This window comes from Muscardinus avellanarius (genome assembly GCF_963383645.1).
Source record: "Muscardinus avellanarius genome assembly, chromosome: 21".
In the NCBI taxonomy this organism is placed as follows: domain Eukaryota; kingdom Metazoa; phylum Chordata; class Mammalia; order Rodentia; family Gliridae; genus Muscardinus; species Muscardinus avellanarius.
The window spans coordinates 14287801-14310080 of NC_137807.1; the positions used below are offsets into that span (position 1 = coordinate 14287801).

General features: G+C 44.2%; 1 protein-coding gene across 1 annotated transcript; it reads right to left on the reverse strand.

Annotated features, from left to right (window-relative positions):
• Positions 1–312: 312 nt before the first annotated feature.
• On the reverse strand, positions 313–19489 carry COQ5 (coenzyme Q5, methyltransferase; the record flags this gene model as incomplete). The annotated part of the gene is made up of 7 exons (XM_080717441.1): positions 313–414; positions 496–607; positions 3666–3754; positions 4984–5090; positions 9048–9269; positions 14477–14626; positions 19288–19489. The coding sequence occupies 7 exons, from the start codon at positions 19487–19489 to the stop codon at positions 313–315; spliced, it is 984 nt and encodes a 327-aa protein (XP_080573567.1).
• Between the last annotated feature and the right edge of the window lie 2791 nt (positions 19490–22280).

Sequence of the window (22280 nt, forward strand, 5' to 3'; positions counted from 1 at the left end):
TGAGCTATACCTCCAGCCACAATCTAGCCTGACTGTTAGCCCTCTGATTTGGGCCTTGGCTTTTGGCCCTAGATTCATTCCGTGATGAAAGGCTAACTCAGGTACAGTTTTCTGGTTCAAATCTTCATCAGATTCAAATGATCCACTGTCCCTCTGGAAGGCAGCAGTTAGAGAAGCTAGAGATACTTCAAAATTGCACCAAGTACATATCCTTAAGAGGAGACGCTCAGCTGCTGCCTCCTCTGCCAGGCTGCCCTTCAGTTCCAGGTTTTGAACAGGATGTTTCCATGCTGCTCCAAGTCAAGAAAGGACTTAAAGTTTGAAGGCAGAATGAATGGCCACAATGCCGGAAGTTAGACTTTCATAAGTCACCTTCTGAAAACCCGCATCTTCTATCATCTCCTTGAACTCTTCCTAAAACACAAAGAAGGAATCAGGATGGACGGTCTAGATTTCCACCTCTGGTCTCTGTCGTATGCAACAGAGATACTGTACCTGCGATGGGAACTTTCGGATGCTTTCTACAAGGTACTGATAGGACTTCCAGTCTCCTGCAATGACCTCTCCCAGAACAGGAATGACCTGGAAACTATATAGATCATAAAGTCTAAGGAAACAAATAAAGGCAAAATATTAAGATTAGAACATGCCTTGGGTTCATTCCCTGGCCCTTCTTTTATTTTTATGTTTTGGTAGTGCTGAGGATTGAACTTAGAAGCATTCTTCCTATGAGCTATACCCCTAGTCCTATTTTATCTTATTTTCTTTATTTCTTTTTGTGGTATTGGGAATTGAACCCACAGGCATTCTACTTCTGAGCTATACCCCCAGGACTATTTTTTATTCTTTATTTTGAAACAGGGTCTCACTAAGTTGCAGAAGGCCTCACTAAGTAGCTGAGGCTGGCCAATAATGAACCTGTAATCCTCTTGTCTCAGCCTCCTAAGTACTGAGATTACAAGTTAGGCCATCATGGCCAGCTTATTTTTATTTTGAAACAGGGTCTCACTAAGTTATGGAGGGCCTTGCTAAGTTGCTGAGGCTGGCCACAAACCCGCGACCCTCCTGTCTCAGCCTCTCAAGTCCTGGGATTACAGGTGTGTGCCACCACGCCTGACTCTTCTTCCCCGGCACCACTCTCACCACCGCCATCACCACCACAACAAAAGCAACAACAAGAAGCCCTGAATTCTCACAATAAGAAGCAAGTCTAAGCCTGGGTCACGAATGCCTATGGAAACTTGAAATATGGGAAGTGGGCCAAGTCCAAGACCAAGAGATACGGTGCCAGGTACCATAAAAGCAAGAAGCACCAGTCCCTAATTAGTTCTGACTGTTGCATACGGCGGCACAGACCTCCCCAGGGTTGCATGGATGTCAGATTTCTACATAAAATGGATACACTTCTAAGATTTTTTCTTTTTTTGTGGTACTAGGAATTGAACCCAGGGGCATCCTACATCTGAGCTATACCCCCAGCCTTATTTCATTTTTTATTTTGAAACAGAGTTTCACTAAGTTGTGGAGGGCCTAAGTTGCTGAGGCTGGCCACCAACCTGTGATCCTTCTGTTTCAGCCTCCCACGTATTGGGATTATAGGCATGCCAAGTATTGGGATTATAGACATGTGTCACCATACCTGGCTAAATCAATTTGTTTGCTTTTTTTTTTTCAGTACTGGGAATGAAACCCAGGGGCATTCTACCTTTGAGCTATATCCCCAGCCCTATTTTTTATTCTTTATTTTGAAACATGGTCTCACTGAGTTGCAAAGCACCTCACTAAATACCTAAGGCTGTCCTCCAACTGCGATCCTCCTGTCTCAGCCTCCCAAATGCTGGGATTACAAGTGTGTGACACCACACCCGGCTAAATCAATTTCTTAAAATATCATGAGTTGCTGGGGCGTGGTGGCACATGCTTGTAATCCCAGCATTTGAGAGGCTGAGACAGGAGGATTGCTGTTTGAGAACAGCCTCAGCTACTACTTAGTGAGGCTCTTTGCAACTCAGTGAGACCGTGTTTCAAAAAATAAAGAATAAAAAATAGGCTGGGGGTGTAGCTTGGAGGTAGAATGGCCCTGGGTTCCAGTTCCAAGACCAAAAAAAAAAAAAGAGTTAAATAGAGCTGGGTGTGGTGGTGCACACTTGTAATCCCAGCATTTGGGAGGCTGAGACAGGAGGATCGTGGTTCGTGGACAGCATCAGTTACTTAGTGAGGCCCTCTGCAACTCAGTGAGACTCTGTTTCAAAATAAAGCATAAAAAAAATAGGGCAGGCCGGGTGTGGTGGCGCACGCTTGTAATCCCCATGCTTGGGAGGCGGAGACAGGAGGATCGCACAGGTTTGAAGCCAGCTTTGCTGGCTTAAGAGACCCTGTTTCCAAATAAAATATAAAAAATAGGTGCCTGGGAATGTAGCCCAGAGGTTGAAGGGTTTCCAGGAAACCCAGTACCATCAAAAAACAAAACAAAACAAAACAAAAAAAACTAGGGCTTGGGGTGTAGATCAGAGGTAGAATGCCCCTGCCCCTGGGTTTCATCCCCAGTACTGCTAAAAAAAAAAAACAAAAAACAAAAAAAACCAGCTGGGCGTGGTGGCGCACGCTTGTAATTCCCGCGCTTGGGAGGCGGAGACAGGAGGATCGCGCAAGTTCGAAGCCAGCCACGCTGGCTTAAGAGACCCTGTTTCAAAAATATAAAATAGGTCTGGGAGTGTAGCCCAGAGGTAGAAGGGCTTCCAGGAACCCCAGTACCACCAAAATAAAAATAAATAAGTAAATAAATAAATAAGTAAATAAATAAATGAATAAGTAAATAAAATACATACTTAATATGGGCCAACTTGAACCTCTGGTTACCAGTTTAAGACTTTTATGGAACCCAGGGGCATCCTGTATTTGAGCTACACCCCAGTCCTACTTTTTTTTTTTTTTTGGTGGTACTGAGGGTGGAACCCAGGGGCCTTCTACCTCCAGGCTATACTCCCAGACCTATTTTTTATACTTTATTTGGAAACAGGGTCTCACTAAGCTGCTGAGAGCCTCACTAAGTAGCTGAGGCTGGCTTTGAACCTGCGCAATCCTCCTGTCTCAGCCTCCCAAGCGCGTGCCACTACGCCCCTCTTACTTTTTTTTTTGTTTTCACTGATTGCAAAGGGCCTCACTAAGTAGCTGAGGCTGTCCACGAACCGCGATCCTCTTGTCTCAGTCTCCCGAATGCTGGGATTACAAGCGCGCGCCACCACGCCCGGCCAGTTTAAGACTTTCTAGCACAGGTATTGTCACTCAGAACTGGCTGATCTTTTTGTGAGTATGTGTGGTACTAGGGACCGACCCAAGGGGCATTCTACCTCTAAGCTACAACCCCAGCACTATGTTTTTTTATTTTTATTTTCAAACAGGGTCTTGCTAGGTTGATGAGAGTCTCACTACTTGCTGAGCCTGTCCTCAAACCTGTGATCCTCCTGTCTCAGCCTCCCAAGTACTGGGATTACAAATGCCACCACACCGGCTTCTGGCTGACCTCTTGAGGCAGCACATCCTTCAGGGCCTCTGGGAGTCTGGATACCTTAAGTTCACGCTTATAACTCACTGCCTAATTTCTCTCTATTCTGGATGGGAAGTTTGGGGCTAGACAATGAGGATGGGCTGTTATCAGTACTGACCTGGATATAAGGGGATTGTTCACTTGGCTAAACTCCAGACAGAGGAACCGTCCTCCTGGCTTCAGGACTCGATGGGCTTCCTGGAGCGCCTGAGAGAGACAAGGACAACAGGAAACACTCAGCCGATCTCACGCACTTCTCATGGCAGAGGCAGCATTAGCTTCTGTGGGGATCATAAATATTAACGCCTAAAAATCTGTTGTTTATTCTCAGTTGGGATTCTTTTTTTTTTTTTAACGGGTCTGGGGGCTGGAACCCGGGGCATTTGACCTTCAAGATACACCCCCTGCCCAAATTTTTATTCTTTATTTTGAAACAGGGTCTCACTAAGTTGAGAAGGGCCTCACTAAGTAGCTGAGGCTGTCCACAAACCACGATCCTTTGGTCTCCACCTTCCAAATGTTGGGATGACAAGCGTGCGCCACCACGCCTGGCTCAGTTGGGATTCTATAACTGCAGAAATAACTACATCTCTTCTCTTTTCTTGTCTACAATTCTTTCGCTTTCCTTCCCTTCCCTTCTCTTCTCTTTGTGGTGCTGGGGTTGAACTAACAAAACTAGACAATAGGCAGGCATGGTGGTGCATGCCTGTATCCCAGTACTTAGGAAGTTGAGACAGGAGGACCGCACAGGTTCGAAGCCAGCCTCAGCTACTTAGTGAGGCTCTCAGCAACTTATTGAGACCCTGTTTCCAAATAAAATAGAAAATAGGTCTGGGAGTATAGCCTGGAGGTAGAGAGCCCCTGGGTTCCACCCCCAGTACCACCAAAATAAGTAAATAAATAAATAAATGAAAAAGAAAAAGAATAAAAAATAAACTGGGCATTTTGGTGCAAGCTTGTAATCCCAGCATTCGGGAGGCTGAGATAGGAGGATTGTGGTTTGCAGCCAGCCTCAGCTACTTAGTGAGGCCCTTTGCAACTCAGTAAGACCTTGTTTCAAAATAAAGAATAAAAAATAGGGCTGGGGGTAGCTTGGAGGTAGAATGCCCCTGGGTTCCATCTCCAGTATTGCAAAATAAATAAATAAATAAATAAATAAATAAATAAATAAATAAATAGGGGTGTAGCTCAGAGGTGGAATGCCCCTGGGCTTAATCCCTAGTACCACAGACAGACAGACAGACAGACAGACAGACAGACAGACAGACACACACACACACACACACACACACACTAAAAAAAAAACCTCAACGCTTAAATATAGTCAATCCACTCAAGTGCTGGGACCAGAAAAGAATATCTTTGTTTACTCCAGGATCCACTCCAGGAGAACTGATATTCTGAGTCACAGGACCTGGAGATGCAGGCATTCATACCCGATCAACGTGGGTGACATTCCGGATACCAAAGGCAATGGTGTAAATGTCAAACTTGTCATCGTCAAAGGGCAGTTCTTCAGCATCTCCCAGTACCCATGAAAGTCCTAGAAGACAAAATCATTTCTGGACTTCAATCTGGAGAGCTGTCTCCCATGCCTGTGAATTAGTCAACCTGAAAAATTTCTAGTTAGCCAGGCAGGAGCAAAACCCAATTTTTTTTTAATATGTGTATGTGGTAGTGGCGATTAAACTCAGAAATGTTCTACTTCTAAGCTACATCGCCCTGGCCAGCCTGCTTTTCAGTTTAAAAAAAAATTTTTTTTTTTTTTGGTGGTATTGGATATTGACACAGGGTCTCACTAGCTGAGGTTGGCCGTGAACCTATAATCCTCCTGACTCAGCCTCCCTCTCAAGAACTGGGATTATGAGTGTGCACCAACATGCCTGGCTTGGATCTCACTAAGTTGCGGAGGACCTCACTAAGTAGCTGAGACTGGCCAAATCCTCCTGTCTTAGCCTCCCAAGTACTAGAATTACAACCGTGTGCCATCACACTCAACTCCGACCTTTTGTTTAGAATATAAGGTGTACCTAGTGGTGCGGGCCTGTAATCCCAGTATTTGGGAGGCTGAGACAGGAGAATTGCAGGTTTGAGGCCAGCTTTGGCAACTTAGCGAGACCTTCAGCAACTTAGTGAAACTCATATAAAATAAAAAATAAAATGGGCTGGGGGTCTAGTTCAGAAGTAGAACGCCCCTGGGTTCAATACCTAGTACAAAGAAAACAAAACAAATATATAAACTAGATTACTGGAGATTGATAAAGCAACAAGGAAAGAAGACTGTGCAGCAATAGTGGTCCCTAAGCAAGTGCGTCTGTCTTAGCTATTGGGAGAGCTTGAAGGGCAGGCCATGTTATGAAGAGATGATTCCAGAAAGGGAATGATACTTATTTCTTTTCTTTTTTTTCCCCTCTGTGGTACTGGAAATTGAATCCAGGGGCATTCTACCACTGAGCCACACACCCCCAGTCCTATTTAATTTAATTTATTTATTTATTTATTTATTTAGGTACTGAGGGTGGAACCCAGAGGCTTTCTACCTCCGGGCTATACTTCCAGACCCATTTATATTTTATTTGGAAACAGGGTCTCACTAAGTTGCTGAGAGCCTCACTAAGAAGCTGAGGCTGGCTTTGAACCCGTGCGATCCTCCTGTCTCAGCCTCCTAAGCGCGGGGATTACAAGCGTGCACCACCACGCCCGTTATATTTTTATTTGGAAACAGGGTTATACTACTAAGTTGTTGGCAACTTCACTAAATTGCTGAGGCTGCCTTTGAACTTGGATCCTCCTGTCTCAGCCCTAAAGTACAGGGATTACAAGATGTATAATCCCCACAACACCTGACACATACCTATCATTTCAATATCTTTGTTTTCCTTTTTTTTTTTTTTTTGGTACTGGGGATTGAATCCTCAGCCCAATTTATTTTCACTTGAAACAGGGTTTTGCTAGGTTGCTGAGATCCACACTACTTGCTGAGGCTGTCCTCGAACCTGTGATCCTGTCTCAGCCTCCCAAATACTGGGATTAGAGGTGTGTGCCTCCACCCCTGGCTTGTTCTCTATTCTTTATGGCTGAGCACCAGAGAGAAAGAAAATATGTCCGTCAGTAGGAGTAAAACATGTGCCTTTGTCTAAAAGTAGCAGTGACTGTCTGTCTTCTGATGGTTAACAAAAGAGCCTTTCATGGTGGGGCCAAGGGGACTGCAGTTCGTCTAGGAAGCTCCATATGGGGCAGAAAGAGGAGGAGGAAAAATTGGGCTAAAATAACCACAGACCCTCAGGCGGGGGAGGGGAGGGGGAAGCTGATGTTCTGAGGTGCTGTCTTCCTCCTACCGTCACCGCCCCTTGTGATGCCTGCAGTGCCTTTCCAGCTGCCAGGGAGGTGGCCCTGAAAAGCTAGGTACGTAAACAGGGTGCAACTTCAATTTGAAAAAATTGAGGTGAATGCATTTAAAAGTATAACTTAGTGAGGCCCTTTGCAACTCAGCGAGACCCTGTTTCAAAATAAAGTATAAAAAAATAGGGCTGGGGTTGTAGCTCAAAGGTAGAATGTCTCCCTGGATTCCCTCCCCAGTACCGAAAACAAAAAAAAAAGTCCTGGGGGTATAGCTCAGAGGTAGAATTCTCCTGGGTTAAATCCTGGGTACCAAAAAAAAAAAAAAAAAAAAAAAAAAAAAACCAAAGCCCCCCTCCCCACAAAGATAGGAACTGTTCCTTGATAATCATATGACTTCCTGGATAAGGTGATATGCATCAGTAATCCTAGTATTTGGGCAGTTGAGATAGGAGGTCCCAGATTCAGGGCAAGCCTCAGCAACTTAGTGAGACCCTAAGAACCTAGAGAGACCCTGTTTCCAAATAAACTATAAAATCAGCCCAGTGTGGTGGCACACGCTTGTAATTCCAGTACTTGGAAGGCTGAGACAGGAGGATTCTGGTTGAGGACAGCCTCAGCTACTTAGTGAGGCCTACCACAACTTTAGTGAAACCCTATTTCAAAATAAAGAATAAAAAATAGGGCTGGGGGTGTAGCTCAAAGGTAGAATGCCCCTGGGTTCCATTCCCAGTACCAAGAAAAAAAAAAAAAAAAAGCCGGGCATGGTGGCGCACCCTTGTAATCCCCGCTTGGGAGGCTGAGATAGGAGGATCGCACAGGTTCGAAGTCAGCCTCAGCTACTTAGTGAGGCTCTCAGCAACTTAGTGAGACCCTGTTTCCAAATAAAATAGAAAATTGGTCTGGGAGTATAGCCCGGAGGTAGAAAGTCTCTGGGTTCCGCCTCCAGTACCACAAAAAAAAAAAAAAAAAAAAAAAAGCAGAGCTGTGCGTGCTAGCCTACACTTATAATCCCAGTACTTGGGTGACTGAGACAGAAGGATCACAGGTTTGAGGAAAGACTCAGTAAGCAGTGAGACTCTCATCAACCTAGCAAGATCTTGTTTTAAAATAAAATAAAAATAAGCCGGCCGTGGTGGCGCACACTTGTAATCCCGCACTTGGGAGGGTAAGACAGGAGGATTGCGCAGCTTCGAAGCCAGTCAACTGCTGGCTTAAAGACCCTTGTTTCCAAATAAAAAATATAAAATGGGTCTGGGAGTGTAGCCCAGAGGTAGAAGGCCCCTGGGTTCCATCCCTAGTACCACCAAAATAAAATAGAATAAAATAAAAATAAAATAGGGCTGGGGATATAGCTCAGAGGTAGAATTCTTCTGGGTTCAATCCCCAGGGCCAAAAATTAAATTTAAAAAAGTGTTGTGTGACTTGAATAAGACCATCAACCTTTTTGGGCTGTATGTCTCTCCTCTGTCGTAGAGGTCATCTAGCTTAGTGATGAAATGAATGTATATAATTCCAGATAAGCTAACGAGGTCCTCAGCAACTTAGTGAGACCCTGTTTCAAAAATTTAAAAATTAGCCAGTGTGGTGGCACATGCTTATAATCCCAGTACTTGGGAGGCTGAGACAGGAGGATCACAGGTTCATTTTCGGCCAGCCTGAGCTATTTAATGAGGCCCTCCACAACTTAGTGAGACCCTGTTTCAAACTAAAAAATAAAAAATAGGGCAGGGGTGTAGCTCGGAAGTCAAATGCCCCTGGGTTCCAGTCCCAAACCTGCCAAAAAAAGAATAAAAAATTATTTGAATAAAATTTATTCAAAATAAATAAAAAAGAATAAAAAAGAATAAAAAAAGTTTGGCGGTAGAATGCCCCTAGGTTTAATCCCTAACACCACACACAAAAAAATTAAAAAAATTAAATAGTGTGGGGAGTGTAGTTCAGAGGAAGAATGGTCTTAAGTTCAATTCCCAATACCAGAAACACACAAAAAATTCAAGGCCAGCCTCAGCAAGCAGTGACAGTCTCATTAACCTAGCAAGACCCTGTTTCAAAATAAGAAAGAAAATAGAGATGGGCGTGTAGCTCAGAGGTAGACTACCCCTGAGTTCCATCCCCAGTACCATATACACACACACAATTTCCTCTGTGTAGGACTCACCAGCTTTGTACCCTCTGTCCAAGGCTTTTTGCTTTCCAACCTTTAGCATCTCCCTGTTGATGTCACAGACCATGACATGGGAGCCACCCAGGGAATCTTCTTCATCCTGGTACTTCTTGGCAATTTCTTCCCAGGATAAATTTTGTTGGGTCCTTACCTGCCTCTTCTGCTTTTGCTGATGCTGTCCCTGAATGTACTTAAGGAACCGGAATGCAATGTCACCTGTGGGAAGACAACAGGAAGAAAGATGCAAACCAAAGCCAAAGAATGAAAGAAAAAACAAAGAAACAAAAAACCCCAGGTACGCTCAGCCCTATTTTATTTTTATTTTGAAACAGGGTCTTACTAGGTTGATGAGGGGCTCACTACTTGCTGAGACTGTCCTCAAACCTGCAATCCTCCTGTCTCATCCTCCCAAATATTGGGATTACAGGTGTGTTGCTACCATGCCTGGCTTAAACAAAAAATTTATGAAATAACTGCTTAAGTAATACAAGGACACATTTTTATTATAAAAGATTAAGCTGGGTATAGTGGCGCATACCTATAATCTCAATACTAGGGAGACTGAGATAATAGGATTGCAGGTTTGAGAACAGCCTCATCACTGTTGTAGGACTCTTAGCAGACTACGGAGATCCTGTTTCAAAAATAAAAAGGGCTGGCCTGGCGTGGTAGCGCACGCTTGTAATCCCTGCATTTGGGAGGCAGAGACCAGAGGATTGCGGTTCGCTTACAGCCTCAGCTACTTAGCGAAGCCCTTCGCAACTCAGAGAGACCCTGTTTAATAACTAAAAAAGAGCCGGGGGTGGTGGCGCACGCTTGTAATCCCTGCGCTTGGGAGGCTGAGACAGGAGGATTGCACAGGTTCGAAGCCAGCCTCAGCTACTTAGTGAGGCTCTCGGTAACTTAGTGAGACCCTGTTTCCAAATAAAAATATAAAATAGGTCTGGGAGTATAGCCCAGAGGTAGAAAGCCCCTGGGTTCCACCCCCAGTACCACAAAAATAAATAAATAAATAAATAAATAAATAAATAAATAATAAAAAATAAAAAAGACTAAAAAACAGAGCTGGGGGGTGTAGCTCAGAGGTAGAAGGCTCCTGGGTTCAATCCCCGATGCCGCAAAATAAATAAATAAATAAATAAATAAATAAATAAATAAATATAAAAAGGGCTTGGGAAAACCGGGCATGGTGGTACACTTGTGATACCAATACTTGGGAGACAGAGACAGGAGGATCACAAGTTCGCAGTTAGCCTTAGCTACTTAGTGTGGTTCTCTGCAACTTAGTAAGACCCTGCTTCAAAATAACGAATAAAAAATAGGGCTGGGGGTGTAGCTTGGAGGTAGAATGTCCCTAGGTTCAATCCCCATTTCAGTATGGCAAATCTAAATAAATAAAACTAAATAAACAAATAAAATTTACATAGCTTTGTTTTTGTGTTTGGTGCTGGGGTGGAACCCAGAGGCATTCTACCTTAGCATTACACCCCCAGCCCAATTCTTTTTTTCTTATTTAGAAACAAGGTCTCACAAGGTTGATGAAAGTCTCACTACTAGCTGAGGCTGTCCTCAAACCTGCGATCTTCCTATTTCAGGCTCCCAAGTACTAGGATTATAGGTGTGCGCCACGATACATGGCTACATAGCATCCCCCTACCCCCCGGCCCGTACTAGGGGTGGAACCCAGGGGCATTTGACCTCTGAGCTACACCCCCTGCCCTATTTTTTATTCTTTATTTTGAAACTGGGTCTAAGTTGCAGAGGGCCTCACTGAGTAGCTGAGGCTGTCCATGAACCATGATCCTCCGGTCTCAGCCTCTTGAATGCTGGGATTAGAAGCATGCGCCACCATACCCAGACTATTTTTTATTCTTTATTTGGAAACAGGGTCTCACTGAGTTGGAAAGGGCCTCACTAAGTAGCTGGGGCTGTCTGAAAACTTCGATTCTCCTGTTTTAGCCTTTCAAATGCTGGGATTACAAGCATGTGCCACCACGCCCCGCTTAGGTTTATAATTTTTGTAGTACTGGGAATCAAACCCAGGGCCTTGTACATACTGTCAAATGATTTATTACCAAATATACCTCCAGCTCCTTTTTTTTTTTTTTTTGTGGTGATGGGGATTGAACTCAGGCATTCTACCTTTGAGCTATACCTCTAGTCAATTTTTTTTTTTTTTTTTGTGGTACTGGGGATGAAACCCAGAGGCATTCTACATCCAAGCTACAGCCCAAGCCCTGTTTTTTATTCTTTATTTTGTAACGGTCTCACTGAGTTGTAAAGGGTTCACTAAATAGCTGAGGCTGTCCTTGCACTGCAATATTCCTGTCTCAGCCTCCCAAATGCTGGGATTATAAGCATGTACCACTATGACCAGCTTCCCAGCCCTACTTTTTATTTATTTATTTACGTGTGTGTGTGTGTGTGTGTGTGTGTGTGTGTGTGTGTGTGTGTGTTATTAGGAGTGAAACCCAGGGGCTTTTCTACCTCCAGGCTATACTCCCAGACCTATTTTACACTTTATTTGGAAACAGGGTCTCACTAAGTTGCTGAGAGCCTTACTAAGTAGCTGAGGCTGCTTTGAACCTGTGTGATCCTCCTGTCTCAGCCTCCCAAGCGCTGGGATTACAAGCATGCGCCACCACGCCCGGCTACTTTTTATTCCTTACTTGAAACAGGGTCTCACTGAGTTGCAGAGTGCCTCATTAAGTAGTTGAGGCTGGCCACAAACTCAGATTCTCCTGTCTCAGCCTCCCAAGTACTGGGATTACAAGTATGCATCACTATGCCTGGCTCCACACTTTTATTTTTTTTTTATTTTGATTAATTTCTTTGTGGTGCTGAGGATAGAACCAGGGCCTTACCACATGCTAGGCACCAACATCTGTGTTAGAAACCGATGGCATTTCCCCCCCAAAGTCCCCAAAGTGCAAGTCATAAACCAGTGTGTAATAACAAAGGGCCATGCATAACAATTAAGATTTGATACTTGTTGTGACAGTGGATGTCATAAAAAATGTGATAAAAGATTCCCACTAATACAGAAGGAAAGTGGGTTAAAAGTGAAATAGAAGCCAGGCGTGGTAGCGCACGCTTATAATCCCAGCATTTGGGAGGTTGAGATAGGAGGATCGCGGTTTAAGAACAGCCTGAACTACTGAGTGAGGCCCTTTGCAACTCAGTGAGACCCTGTTTCAAAATAAAGAATAAAAATAGGACTGGGGGTTTAGCTCAGAGGTAGAATGCCCCTGGGTTCCATCTCTAGTACTGAAGAAAAAAAAAAGTGAAATAGAAAATAAGACAGATAGGCTGGGGTGGCTCCATGGTAGGGCCCTTGGCCAGCATGTGGGAAGCCCTGTTTCCATCCCTAGCTCCAGAGGGGGTAAAAAAACAAAGAGAGAGGTACAGCCGGGCGTGGTGGTGGCGCACGCTTGCAATCCCAGTGCTTGGGAGGCTGAGACAGGAGGATCCCACAAGCTCGAAGCCAGCCTCAGCTACTTAGTGAGCAACTTAGTGAGACCTTGTTTCCAAATAAAGCATTACACTGGGGTGGGAGTAGAGCCCAGAGGTAGAAAAGCCCCTAGGTTCCACCTCCAGTACCACAAAAAAAAAAAAAAAAAAAAAAAAAAAAAGAGAAAGAGAAAGAGAGAGGTACAATTTTTTTCTTTTCTTTACAGTGCTGGGGATGGAAAGCAGGGCCTCCAGCCTGGAAGCAAGCATTCTACCACCAGGCTATACAGCTAGCCTTATTTATTTATTTATTTATTTATTTATTTATTTATTTATTTATTTATTATTGGTGGTACTGGAGGTGGAATCCAGAGGCTTTCTATCTCCGGGCTACACTCCCAGACCTATTTTATACTTTATTTGGAAACAGGGTCTCACTAAGTTGCTGAAAGCCTCACTAAGTAGCTGAGGCTGACTTTGAACCTGTGCGATCCTCCTGTCTCAGCCTCCCAAGCGCGGGGATTACAAGCGTGCGCCACCACGCCCAGCCAGCCCTTTTTATTTTTATTTTGATGTGAGGTTTCAGTAAGTTACCCCTGTTGGGATTCAAACTTGTGATCCTAGCCGGGCATGGTGGAGCACGCTTGTAATCCTGCGCTTGGGAGACAGAGACAGGAGGATCGCGCAGGTTCGAAGCCAGCCCCGTGCGCTGGCTTAGGAGACCCTGTTTCCAAATAAAAATGTAAAAATAGGTCTGGGAGTATAGCCCGGAGGTTGAAGGGCTTCCAGGAACCCCAGTACCACCAAAAAACACCAGAAAAACAAAAAACAAAAAACTTGTGATCCTCCAGCCTCAGGCTCTCAAAACGGAATTACAGAAGTGTACCACCACTCCTGACTTAAAGGTACTCTTTTTTTGTTTTTTGTGGTACTGGGAATGGAATTCGGGGGCATTCTACCTCTGAGCTACACCCAGCCCTATTTTTTTTTTAATCTTTATTTTGAAACAGGGTCTCACAGAGTTGCAAAAAACCTCATTAAGTAGCTGAGGCTGTCTCTGAACCGCGATCCTCCCGTCTCAGCCTCCCCAAGGCTGGAATTACAAGGGTGCGCCACCAAGCCCAGCTTTTTTTGTTTGTTTGTTTGTTTTGTTTTTTGTTTGGTACTGGGGATAGAACCCAGAGGCATTCTTCCTCCAAGCTACACCCCCACCTTGATTTTATTTCTCATTGGGAAACAAGGTCTTGCTAGATTGCCGAGAGCCTTGCTAAGTTGCCAACACTGGATTTGAACCTATGATGCTCCTGTCTCAGCCCTCCCATGTACTGGAATTACAGGCATGTATCACTGAGCCTGGCTTTAAAGTTGTTTTTCTTTTTGTGTTTTTGCAGGTCTGGGGATAGAACCCAGGGGAATTCATCTCCAAGCTACACCCCCTGTCCTATTTTTTATTTTTTTCATTTTGAAACAGGGTCTCACTGAGTTGTGAAGGACCTCACTATGTAGCTGAGGCTGTCTGCAAACTGTGATCCTCCAGTCTCAGCCTCCCGAATGCTGGGATTACATGCCCGGCTAATGTTGCTTTTTTTTTCAAAATTTTTTTATTTTTGTGGGTTTGGGAATGGAACCCAGAGGCATTCAATCTCCGAGCTACGCCCCCTGCACTATTTTTTTTTTTAATCTTTATTTTTGGAAACAGGGTCTCACTAAGTTGCGGAGGGCCTCACTAAGTAGCTGAGGCTGTCCGCGAACTACAATCCTCTGGTCTCAGCCTCCCAAATGCTGTGATTACAAGCGTGCGCCACAACGCCCGGCTTCTAATGTTGCTTTTGATTGATATTTTTGCCAGCTTTCCTCACAAGTTATAACCTTTTCTGATTCTTCAGTCTAATGGTAGGTAAGCTACTTCATTCAAACAAGACACAGTGATTCTTGTAAAGGATGCTCAGTGGTACCCAAGGACTCGACATTACCTGTTCCTCCAGCAACGTCAAGCAGTTGGGTCCCAGGTAGTGGGTTCATCTTCCAGAGCAGCAAATCCTTCCAAACACGATGGATACCAAGACTCATCATATCATTCATTATATCATACTTCTTAGCCACACTTTCAAACACCTGATACACTGATATGGAAGAAATATATATAATTGTGCTATTAGCAGGATTAACTTACTTGGTATTAAATAAATACTTCTTGCTTGGTGTGGTGATGCATGCTTGTAATACCAGTACTTGGGAGACTGACAAGAGGATGGTAGGTTTTAGGACAGTCACAGCAAGTAGTAAGACTTTCAACAACCTAGCAAGACCTTATTTTCCAATAAAAATAAAATAGGAGCCAGGCGTGGTGGCACACGCTTGTAATCCCAGAATTTGAGAGGCTTAGACAAGAAGATTGTGGTTTGCAGCCAGCCTCAGCTACTTAGTTGCCCTTTCCAACTCAGTGAGACCCGTTTTAAAATAAAGAATAAAAAATAGAGCTGGGGCCGGGTGTGGTGGCACACACTTGTAATCCCCGCGCTTGGAGGCAGACACAGGAGGATCACGCAGGTTCGAAGCCAGCCTTGTTGGCTTAAGAGACCCTGTTTCCAAATAAAATATAAAATAGGTCTAGGACTGTAGCCCGCAGGTAGAAGGGTTCCATCCCCAGTACCACCAAAAAAGAAAAGAAAAAAAAATTGAGCTGAGGGTGTAACTGAGATGTAGAATGTTCCTGGGTTCAATCTCCAGTACCACAAAATAAATAAATAAAATGAATGAATGAATAAATAAATAAATAAATAAATAGGGTTGGGAGTATAGCTCAGAGCTTCAATCCCCAATACCCAAAATAAATAAATCTTTCTTTTTTTGTGGTACTGAGGTTTGAACAAAAGGTCTTTCTGCCTCTAAGGTACATCCTCATTCCTTAACCTTTATTTTTAATTTTTAAATATTAGTTTTGAAGCCGGGCGTGGTGGCACACGCTTGTAATCCCAGCATTCGGGAGGCTAGGACTAGAGAATCGTGGTTTGCGGACAGCCTCAGCTACTTAGTGAGGCCCTCTGCAACTCAGTAAGACTTGGTTTCAAAATAAAGAATAAAAAATAGGGCAGGGGTGTAGCTTGGAGGTAGAATGCCCCTGGGTTTCATCCCCAGACCCATAAAAAAAAATAAAAAAAAAAAATAAAAATTTAGTTTTGTGTGTGTGGGGGGGTGGCGCACGCTTGTAATCCCAGCATTTGGGAGGCTGAGACTGGATCACGGTTCGCAGACAGCCTCAGCTACTTAGTGAATCCTTTGCAACTCAGTGAGGCCCTGTTTCAAAAGAAAGAATAAAAAATAGGGCTGGGGGTGTTGCTTGAAGGTAGAATGCTCCTGGGTTCTATACCCAAACCCAAAAAAATTTTTTTTTTAGTTTTGAAACAGGGTCTCAAAAGTTGAGACTGGCCTCAAACCTGTGATTATCCTGTCTGTCTCCCAATATTGGAAGTACAGAGGTGAACCACCACCCAGACTGATATTTGTTTCTTAGAGGATGGGACTAGGGGAATGGGATCTCTTTTTTTCCTTTATTTGTTGTGCTGGGGTTTGAACTCAGGGCCTCACAAATGCTAAGCAAAAGCTTTACCATCCCTAGCACAGAAATTTGGAATTTTCTGTTTGTTTTTTTTTTAGTACTGAGGAATGAACCCATAAGAATATCAGCCAGCTCCCTACCTACCTGCCATAAGGCTGAACTAGCTGAAAAAGAGGAGATCCTTTGAGCTCCTCAAAGAAAACGTGCTGAAGACATGGAAAGCATTACTGTCCTCTGCTGAATCAGACCTATATAGTTCCTGCTGAACTGAATCTACAATGTTTATTCTCAACTCTGGGGTCTCTAAGCTTGCTGTTTGCATTAGAATATCTTTTGGGGTAACTAACAGACACTAAGATTCAATTCACAAAGTACAGCAATACTTGTTTGCATGGTTTCAATACGTATGAATTTCAGTTATTGTTGTTTAGTTAATACCAATCTCCCAGTACTACAAAAATTATAAACCTAAGCTGGGCATGGTGACGTACGCTTGTAATTCCAGTACTTGGGAGGCTGAGACAAGAGGATCACAGGTTCGTGGCCAGCTTCAGCAACTTGTGAGGCCTTCTACAACTTAGTGTGACCCTGTTTCAAAATAAAGAATAAAAAATAGGAAGCCGGTCATGGTGGCACATGCTTGTAACCCCGGTATTTGGGAGGCTGAGACAGGATTACGGTTCGTGGATAGCCTCAGCTACTTGGTGAGGCCCTTTGCAATTCGCGAAACCCTGTTTCAAAATAAAGAGGGCTGGGGGATGTAGTTCAGAGGTAGAATGCCTCTGGTTTCCATCCCCAGTACTGCAAAATAAAAAAAAAATTAAAATTTTAATTTTATTTGCAGGTCTGGGGATGGAACTCAGAGGCATTTGACCTCCGACCTACACCCTCCTGCCCTATTTTCTATTCTTTACTTTGAAACAGGGTGTCACTAAGTTGTGGAGGGCCTCACTAAGTAGCTGAGGCTGTCTGTGAACTGCGATCTTCCTGTCTCAGGCTCCCAAATGCTGGGATTACAAGCATGTGCCACCATGCCTGGCTTAAAAAATTAAAAAAAAAAGAAAAAAAAAGAAAAAAAAAAGGGGCTGGGGATAAAACTTGGAGGTAGAATGCCCATGGTCAGCAGTTGGGAGGCTAAGACAGAAGGATCACAGGTCAGCTTCCATTACCATAAAAAAATAAATAAAATAGGGCTGGGGGGTGTAGCTCAGAGGTAGAATTTCCCTGGGTTCAATCCCCATTTTCCCCACACACATTGGTTTATTAGCTGGGCATGGTGGTACACACCTGTAATCCCAGTCTTTGAGAGGCCGAGACAGGAAGATCACAGGTTCAAAAACAGCCTCAATAACTTAGTGAGACTCTCATCAACCTAGCGAAACTCTTGTTTCAAAATAAAAATAAAAAATAAGACCAGGGCATGGTGGCATATGCTTGACAGGAGGACCACAAGTTCAAAGCCAGCCTGGGCAACTTATCAAGGCTCTCAGCAATCTAGTGAGGACCCTATTTCAAAATAAGAAATCAACCCAGGTATGGTGGCCTATGCTTATAATCCCAACATTTGGGAAGTAGAGACAGGATAAGAATTAGGGTTTGAGAACAGCCTCAGCTACTTAATGAGACCCTTGCAACTCAGTGAGACCCTGTTTCAAAATAAAGAATATAAAATAGGGATGGGGGTATAGCTTTGGAGGTAGAATGCCCCTGGGTTCCATCCCCAATACCTCCAAAGAAAGAAAGAAAGAAAGAAAGAAAGAAAGAAAGAAAGAAGGAAAGAAAGAAAGAAAGAAAGAAAGAAAGTCAAATTGGGCTAGGGGTGTAGTTTGGAGGTAGAATGCCCCTGGGTTCCATCCCCAGACCCCCCACACACAAAAAAAAAAAAAAAAAGAAAAAGAAAAAAAAAAAGAAAAAGAAAAATAGAGCCGGGGGTGTAGTTCAGAGGCAGAACGTTCCTGGTTCAATCCCCAGCACCACAAAAACAAAAACAAAAAAGTCTCCCAACCTCGCCATTCAAATACAATAGTAAACTGGGCCTGGTGGCACATGCTTGTAATCCCAGTACTCCGGAGGCTGAGACAGGAGGACTGCAGATTTGTGGCCTGCCTCAGCTACTAAGTGAGGCCCTACACAATTTAGTGAGACCCTGTTTCAAAATAAAAAATAAATAGGGCTGGGGGTATAGCTTGGAGGTAGAATGCCTTTGGGTTCAAACCCCAGTACTGAAAAAAAGAAAAAAAGAAAAAAAAAGAAAGGGAAGTGTCAAAAATCTGTAAGGTCAGGCCAGTGAAGTACTTTTTTTTTTTTTTTTTTTTTTTTGGTGGTGGTACTGGGAGTGAAACCCGGGGGCTTTCTACCTCCAGGTTATGCTCTCAGATGTATTTTTATATTTTATTTGGAAACAGGGTCTCACTAAGTTACTGAGAGCCTCAGTAAATAGCTGAGGCTGGCTTCGAACCTGTGGAATCCTCCTGTCTCAGCCTCCCAAGCGCGGGGATTACAAGCGTTCCCCTCCCCGCCGAAGCTTTTTGTTTTTTGTACTGGGGATTGCACCAGAGGAATCCTACCTCTGAGCTAACTCCAGCTCTTTTTTAGCATTTATTTTTGGTACTGGCTATTAAACCCTGGTGCATTCTACCTTCAAACTATAATTCCAGCCCTATTTTAGTTTTTTGTAACAGGGTCTTGCAAAATTTTTGAGGCCGGCCTCGAACCTGTTATCCTTCTTTCTCTGCCTCCCAACTACTGAGATTACAGGAATGCACCATCACGCTGGATCCTTATTAGTTAATTGATTAACTTTTGTTTGTTACTGAGGATTGAACCCAGGGGTATTCTAGCTCTGAGCTACACCCCAGCCCTATTTTATTTTTTTATTTGGAAACAGTTAAGTCTCACTACTTGCTGTAGCTGTCCTATATCCTGTGACCTTTCTGTCTTAACCTTCCGTGTACTGGGATTACAAACGTGTGCCAGCACGCCCGGCTTGGTTTTTACTTGGAGACGTTGCTGAGGGTATCAATAAATTGCTGAGGGTGGCCCCAAACCTGTGACCCTCCGGTTTCAGCCTCCCAAGTACAGATATTACAGGAAAATACTTCTTGGAAGTGAGGACTACACAAACTGCAGCACTGGAACTAAAAGGAATTAAACCAACCCTCAGTTGTGCAGAAGAAACTAGATCGCGGCGGGGCAGATCCGCCACCGCCCTCTCGCCCCTTTCACCTTTGCCCCCCTTCTCCTCCTCCGACACAGTCTCAAACCCGAAGTGCGTTTCCGTCGCTCGCTTCTCTTGGGACAGGAGCCTCGCACTCAGCTGGCCCCCAGGCCAGGAGCCACGCAACCCCGGGAGCCCGCAGCTCCGCAACGCGCGCGTCCACCGGCGGCCGCAGCAGCCTGCGAGAACGCGGGGCCCGGGGGCAGCCATCTTGGCGGAGGGCGGGCGCCGGAGAGGACTTCCGGTGACGTCACCAGCAGGCGACGGAGGCCGACTGGAGTCAGGATTGGTCCAACGCGCCCTGCACCTGCTGTCGAGGAGCCAGGCTGATCCAGCGATGCGGGAACCCAGGCCACTTGGTTTTTTTTTTTTTTTTTTTTTCTTCCCAGTACTGGGGATTGAACTCAGGGGCATTCTACCTCCAATCTACGGGCCCCGTCCTGTTTTTAAAATTCTTGATTTGAAACAGGGTCTAACTAAATTGCGGAAGGTGTCACTAAGTAGCTGAGCTGGCCACAACCTTGTTATCCTCCTGTCTCAGCCTTCCAAGTTCCCCGGCTCTCCATCTGGGAGTACAAGCGAGCGCCACCATGCCTGGTTCCCCTTTTATTTTTTGTTTGAAAACAAGTACTAGAATTACAGGCATATGCCACCATGCCTCGTTTTACCAAAGAATTTTTTTTTTTTTTTGGTGGTGCCAGGGATTGAATTAAGGGCATTCTACCTCTGAGTTATACCTCCTAGCCCGATTTTTTATTCTTTATTTTGACACAGGGTCTCACTGAGCTGTGGAGGGCCTAAGTAGCTGAGGCTGGCGGAGAAAGAACCTGCGATCGGCCTGTTTCAGCCTCCCAAGTACATGCGGAGTTTACCAAAGACTTTGAATCAGTAAATCTGGTATGTATTCCTGAAGAGTGTGTGTGTGTGTGTGTGTGTGTGTGTGTGTGTGTGTGTGTGTGTGCGCACACACGCTTGCATTGGGAATAGAACTCAGGGTCTTGGAAGTGCTAGGTATGATTTTTTTTTTTTTGTACTGAGGATGGAATCCAGGGGCACTTTACCTCAGAGCTACACCCCAGCCCTATGTTTTTATTCTTTATTTTGAAACAAGGTCTCACCAAGGCCTCATTAAGTAGCTGAGGCTGTCTGCAAACCACAATCCTCCTGTCTCAGCCTCCCAAATGCTGGTATTATAAACATGTGTCACCACACCCAGGTAGGTATGGAATCTTTATTTTTGTGTTACTGGAGATTGACCCAGGGGCATACTACATCTGAGCTACACCCCCAGTCCTTATTTTTGATTCTTTACTTTGAAACAGGGTCTCACTTAGTTGTGGAGGACCTCACTACGTAGCTGAGGCTGTCGAGGAATCTACGATCCTCCTGTCTCAGCCTCTGAAGTACTGGGATTACAAGTTTGTTCCACCACAATCCAGGGGCATTCTATCTCTAAGCTACACCCCCAGCCCTTTTATTTTTGTTTGCTTTTTGGTACTAAGCATTGAACCCAACATCATTCTACCTCTAAATTCCACCTCCCACCCCAATTTATTTATCTATCTACTTATCTATTTTTTTTATTTATTGGGAATGGAACCCAGGGGTGTTCTACCTCAGAGCTATACCTCCAGCCCCTATTTCATTGTCTTTTTATTTTTTATTGGTATATTATATTCATACATCATATTGGGGTAAAAAAAAAAACTTGTGTGGACATACATGTACACATCACCCAATTAGCCCCTACCCAATTCCCACCCCATTGCCTCCCCATCCCTCCTTCCCTTGCTTGGCTTAGTGGTTGACTTCGATATGTTTAACTACATTGTGTGTTTTAGAGAATTTCCTTCTTCCCCCCTCCCATCCCATCATTTAGGTTGTCTTGTTTGCTCCTCTATAGGATTTCCTTTTTCATCTAGAGTTCCTCCTATGACCCATTTCTCCCTAACTCTCACATATTAGGGAAAGCATCCGATTTCTTATTTTTTGTGACTGACTAATCTCACTTAGCATAATGTCCTCCAGTTGCATCCATTTCCCTGAAAATGATGTAACGGAGTTGTTTTTGATGGCTGAGTAAAATTCCATTGTGCACATATCCCACAGTTTTGTAATCCATTCATCTCTTGATGGACATCTTGGCTGGTTCCATAGTTTGGCTATGGTGAATTGTGCAGCTATGAACATAGATACACATGCATTAGTTTGGTAGTTTGGTTTCCTTTCTTTTGGGTAGATACCCAGAAGTGGTATTGCTGGATCAAATGGTAGATTTGTTCCCATTCTTCTGAGGATTCTCCATACGGTTTTCCAAAGTATTTGTACTAATTTGCAATCCCACCAACAATGTTTTAGAGTTCCCACTTCTCCACATCCTTGCCAGCATCTGTTGTTTGTGTTTTGTCTTTTTATTTTGAAATGGTCTCACTGAGTTATGAAGGGCCTCATTATGTAGCCGAGGCTGTCCGCAAACTGCGATCCTCCAGTCTCAGCCTTCTGAATGCTGGGATTACAAGTGTGCACCACCATGCTTAGCCTCTTGGCCCTATTTTTAATTCTTTATTTTGAAACAGGGTCTCACTGAGTTGCAAAGGGCGTAAGTAGTAGCTGAGGCTGTCTGCGAACCGTGATCCTCCCATCTCAGCTTCCCAAATACTGGGATTACTCAGTGAGGCTCTCAGCAATTTAGTGAGACTCTGTTTCCAAATAAAGTATAAAGTATAAAATAGGTCTGGGAAAGCTGGGCATGGTTGCGCATGCTTGTAACCCCAGCATTTGGGTGGCTGAGACCGGAGGATTGCCTCAGCTACTTAGTGAGGCCCTCTGTAACTCAGTGAGACCTGGTTTCAAAATAAAGAATAAAAAATAGGGCAGGGGGTGTAGCTCGAAGGTCAAATGTCCCTGAGTTCCATCCCCAGGCCCGAATAAACAAATAAATAAATAAAATAGGTCTGGAAGTATATTCCAGAGGTAGGAAAGCCCCTGGATTACACCCCCA